Source organism: Penaeus chinensis, chromosome 36, assembly GCF_019202785.1.
Source record: "Penaeus chinensis breed Huanghai No. 1 chromosome 36, ASM1920278v2, whole genome shotgun sequence".
NCBI lineage: Eukaryota > Metazoa > Arthropoda > Malacostraca > Decapoda > Penaeidae > Penaeus > Penaeus chinensis.
Window position 1 is genome coordinate 21459357 of NC_061854.1, and position 5000 is coordinate 21464356.

A 5000-nucleotide genomic window follows, 5' to 3' on the forward strand; every position below is an offset into this window, starting at 1 on the left:
ATTAGTTTTTCACTTACTGGCATCACTTCAGTTCTAGGAAAGCATACAGTAAAAATCTTACTGGCATCTAAATTATCAAAAATTAAATGCTAAAATGAATCTAGATGATATGTGCGACCTCTACATCCCAGAAAAGACTAACTGTTAAGTGGTAAAATGGTCTGTAAAAATATATATTGATCATTTGTGAAAATAAAAGCAGATAATACTTCAAGTTTAAAAAGTGAAAAAAAGATTAGTCAAAAGTGTAAAACATAATCTTCCCGAGAGACATAATTAAAAAAATGAAGATACTACATTCACACTTTAGGTTTAAACAACACTATTTCAACAAATACTTGTAAATTTCTCATCCATTATTATTCTTTTATATACTGAACAGCATGCAATCATTCATCATATCATAAAAAAAACAAACTATCTAATCATTTAGAAAAAATATATATATACACAGAAAGACAAAGGATCTTCTGTAATTTATGCCACAGTATTGACAACTGTGTCCCCAGGAGAGTAGGTTTCAAGGCGCCGACGTGTGATTGGAGATGACCCCGTTCTCATGACGGATCACACCATTACCACAAACCCCTGAGGATTCCATGCCTGCTAAGGAAACAGTGTCAAAGAGAGAGAGAGTGGAGTCAGTGCAGGATATGAAAGAGAATGAAGGGCTTTGATGACTTCAAAAAGGAAAAGAAAGAAGATTAAAGGCCGTGCTAAAATGGAAATACAAAATATGCCATTAGAATGCAATATTATAAGAAGCTACTGGTTACAGCATAATGAGTCAGGTAACTTCATTTGTTAAATTGATAAAATCAAATATAACATACCTCTATCAAACTAAGCCAATGTTTACTTACTAATATATTATTAACACCATATAGGGAAAACTACTTGTACTATACATTTGAATTATGAAAATATTAATACTTACTATATATCTTACACAGAAAAAACGAAAACAAAGTAATATAGATAAATGAAGAAATCCCACAGAACCCCAACAGGAATTTGACACAAGTGCACAAATTACATAAACTAGGCCATGTCCTCTTATTTATTATGGTTTCCTGTTAATTCTCTACAAATGTGAATGAGAAACTGAACTGTATTTCCTGTTCTTTCAGTGTAATGGACACCACACAAGAATGCTAATATTCAATGCATTTTATATAAAAGAGGTGAAACAGACTAGACACATAACTTGGTTCTATGTAGAATCTCTTAATCATTTTATTTAATAAAATCAACATTAATCCAATGACCATGGTGTTAAAAATCATAAGCAAATATTTGAAAAATTGGTTTTCCTTTGATTTCAAAAAAATCTGTTTGGTGTCAATTATGACACCAAACAGCTACTATCAGAGAAAGACTAACTCCTTCTGACAAGCCACATCATCGTGTATATCATGATATGGTACCATCAGTAACCCAGTCCAGTGCAGCCATGGCACAATAAGGTACCATCTGCATTTCATGGGTTAAATATTGTTATGTAAGTTACAAATTACAATGCTAGTTGGTATCATTCAATATAATATGTTTAAGCAAGGCTAATTAAAACTTACAAATAAATATATAAATATATAAATATGTAGCAATAGGTGTCTCTGTGTATTTCTAAACATATACAAGTATATCTGCAATGCGTTTTTTTATTCATAATCTAATCTTTTGTATGCAATATATCTAATATATCACTAAAGGACAATAATAATTATATATATATTAGAAAATACAAAATCTAGTACATAGAGGCTGCATATGTACAGTCAAAATTTATGAATACTAAACAAGAATCAGATGAAAGAAAAAAATACATCACAACACAGAAAACAACAGGACAAAAGATACCATAAAAATATATATAATCTATAAATCAAGATCTCTTTATTATGTACCTTATGTACTATGACCTACTTGCCAAGCTCTTTTTGAACGCACTTTTTAAAGAGTTGTGTAGTTCGAACTGTGATGTGACAATGTTGAGATTATCACAGATTGCTCTGAGTCCCTGCTCAACGCCTGGTGTGACGTTGATGAATATCAGGTCCTGGTGACGCTTTTCATAGTCCATGCAAAGGCCTTTGATTCCCTAGAATATATGAAAAGATTTATCAAAATGGTCAGAAATTTGTATTTGTATTTATTTTAGAAAAATTTATCTACTAAAACCTTTACTTAGAGAAGCAACCAATCCTTTCTTCCTTACAGACTAATGTGCCCACATCTACTAAATTACAATTAAAACATTTAAGATTCATTCCAATGAGCGTGATGGCACACATATACATGACTCACTTCTATAAAAATTAGTAATTATTTTTTTACTGTTATTCACCTTGGCAGCAGTAAAATCAACCCCAACAAAATGTTTGCAGTCCACGACAACTGCCAAGTTTCCACTGGCCATTCCTCGGCCTGCTTTGCTTACAACTGATCTTACATGATCAATTGAGGGGAAGAAAAGACCACTACGCGGCTCCACCAAAACATATGCAGGTTCATCTCCATCCTAGGAGGGAGAAAGCATTCAATGTAAATTCATAAAACTTGCAATATAATAACTGATGAAAAAAGGCAACTAATCACAAACATCACATGTAAAAATTCTTCAGATGCATCTGCTTCTCCTGGTTATATTACCAAGAATAAGGTTTGATATTCCTGAAGAAGACTGTTATAGATATAACACCAAAGAGGAAAATAAAATAAAAATTGTAATGTCATCTTATTTTTTAAAATAAATAAATTATATTTACTGTGTGAGACTTTGCTTCTTCCACTACTACTAAACTGCACTGTATAGCACTGGCAAAAAAAGAGCAAAGAAACATTGCTGCTAACACATCCACTGGGTTACATGCCATGCAAATTTGCACACACAAGTTGTTAATGTTATTCTCCTGTGAAATTAACATAAACATGAATTATAAGCAAGCTTTGATTCAAGGGTAAAAAAGAAAGCAGAAAAAAAAAAATCAAATTTTCCAGCTATATATATTTTTTGTGCCCACATTTTTTTTCTTTTTGTATTAAGCATTAAACTTAATGCAATTACCACTGCAGTGCTATCTAATGATTTCCAGATTTTTTCATATCTAAAAAAATATAAAAATAATAACACCTCCCATACACTATCACCATCTGTTGAAATGGAAAAGGAAACTACTTCTGAATGCATGAAACTGCAATATCACATTCCACTGCCTCCTGTCAGTGTTAGTGTGTACTGCACTATTGTGCATCACAATAACTTAATATTAGGAGAGCAATGTCAATAAAATTAATTTTTATAAAATTGAAGGAATCTTTGGTAAGATCAGAAAAGGAAAGAGTGATAATCAAAAACAGATAAAGCAAACTTATGACAGAACTTCTATATTCTTTCTTCAGATAAAAAGCCAGACTGAAAAAGCACACTGAAAAAGAATGACCTTCACACAAAAAGCTTCAGCCATAAAAGGTCTACATCATCATTATCATCACACTGTTATGTTTTTCCTTTTGCAACAAAGCCTTTCTGAAATCTTTAGCATTTTCTAATCTTCCACAACACTCACCTTTCTTTCTTTCCTGAATTAATCGATCTTAAAGGCTCATATCCTTTAATCTTTGCTTTGGTCTGGGTTCAACATTCACTGCAATAGTGAACCTATGTAGCTGCATATCTTGTACTAACTAGAATATATACCTATGTATTGTATTACATATAATTTTGGAAATCAATTGCTGATGTTCAAGAAAATGAGAATAGCTGTGTAAGTTCAAATGAAGTTAATGCAGAGAAAGTGTGAGTTTTGGCAAGCTTGCTTTTCCAGGTTGGTTGTAAGCATAACAGATGAGATGTGTGACTGTTAAATTCTATAACAAATGTTAAACTTAAATAGGATAGGAAGTAATGAATTCTAGATTAGATTTGGTTTTAATATACATTGTAATTAATGTAAGCTTCTAAAATTATCATAAAAATTAATAGGTTAATCTGGTATCCGATGGAATTAACAAATTACAGACGCAGCACCTATTGTCTGATTTCTCCATTATAAACAGCATATATTCAAAGATACTTTTTTGTGGCTTTTGAAATAGGAATATCATATATCTCAATTGAAGTATTACAGCGAGCATAATTAGCAATGTGTTCTTGTTAACTGCTCTTTACAGAAAGAAAGATGAATACTCTAGAGATTAAAATACAACAACAAAGAAAGAAATGAAAGAAGAAATTCCTGTTAAAAATATAAGTTAATAATAAAGTAATTTTTGCATACAATTACCTGTCTCATCACGGCTGTCACCTCAACCTTGGGTCGAGCAGTACCATACAAGAGAATGGCCAGATTGATGCCAACCCCAACCAAGATGCCATATTCAAGTTTCCAGAACAAGCATGTGAGAAAGGAACCCCAGAGAGGAAGCTGGTCCAGCTTCCTTGTTCTCCAAATTGGGAGGACCATCTCATACTCCACCATGAATATCACAGCACATATGATCACAGCTGACAGTGTGGCCTTGGGAATGTATCTGTGAAAAAAGGTTTACTGTCAGTACTCAGTATATTTTATGGTCAACAACTCAGTTAGCCTCCCATAAACTGTTTGTGAACTCTGCCCTATGTGGCATACTCAAGATTTGTACAGTACATTCAGAATTGGCCAAGCCTACAATCAATTCTGAAACATTCAGCATGTATACTTCAAAATCTTTTGTGCTTGTTTACGCTTGCTTATTGCCACTGGGGAAAATGAATAAAGAATGGGGAAAATGCTGTGCTCATTTTTTATATTTTTGTGAAATGTCTCTGCACTCAGATGGCTCTGCTAGTGCTTTGCCACAAAGGAGTTAATTAGTAGATCTTGTGACCTTACCTGATTTCACCTTTCCTTGAATTGGGGGAAAATATATTTTTTACTAGTGCTATGAATATCGATGGTGTTATTTTTATTATAAAAACATCATAATTATTATAATGTTATAAATATTAGTAACAG

General features: G+C 32.4%; 1 protein-coding gene across 6 annotated transcripts in view; it reads right to left on the reverse strand.

The window, feature by feature from the left end:
• Nucleotides 1-5000, reverse strand: part of LOC125044659 (sodium-independent sulfate anion transporter-like) — a 37979-nt gene that overhangs the window by 9466 nt on the left and 23513 nt on the right. For 3 of the 6 annotated variants that reach the window (XM_047641452.1, XM_047641447.1, XM_047641448.1), the window contains 3 exons: nucleotides 4287-4533; nucleotides 2348-2521; nucleotides 1951-2101 (listed from right to left, as the gene is read on the reverse strand). In XM_047641452.1, coding sequence (XP_047497408.1) covers nucleotides 1951-2101; nucleotides 2348-2521; nucleotides 4287-4533 — 572 coding nt within the window. Of the gene's footprint in view, nucleotides 607-1926; nucleotides 2102-2347; nucleotides 2522-4286; nucleotides 4534-5000 lie in introns of all 6 variants that reach the window. The other 3 variants (XM_047641451.1, XM_047641450.1, XM_047641449.1) reach the window with 3 other exon arrangements.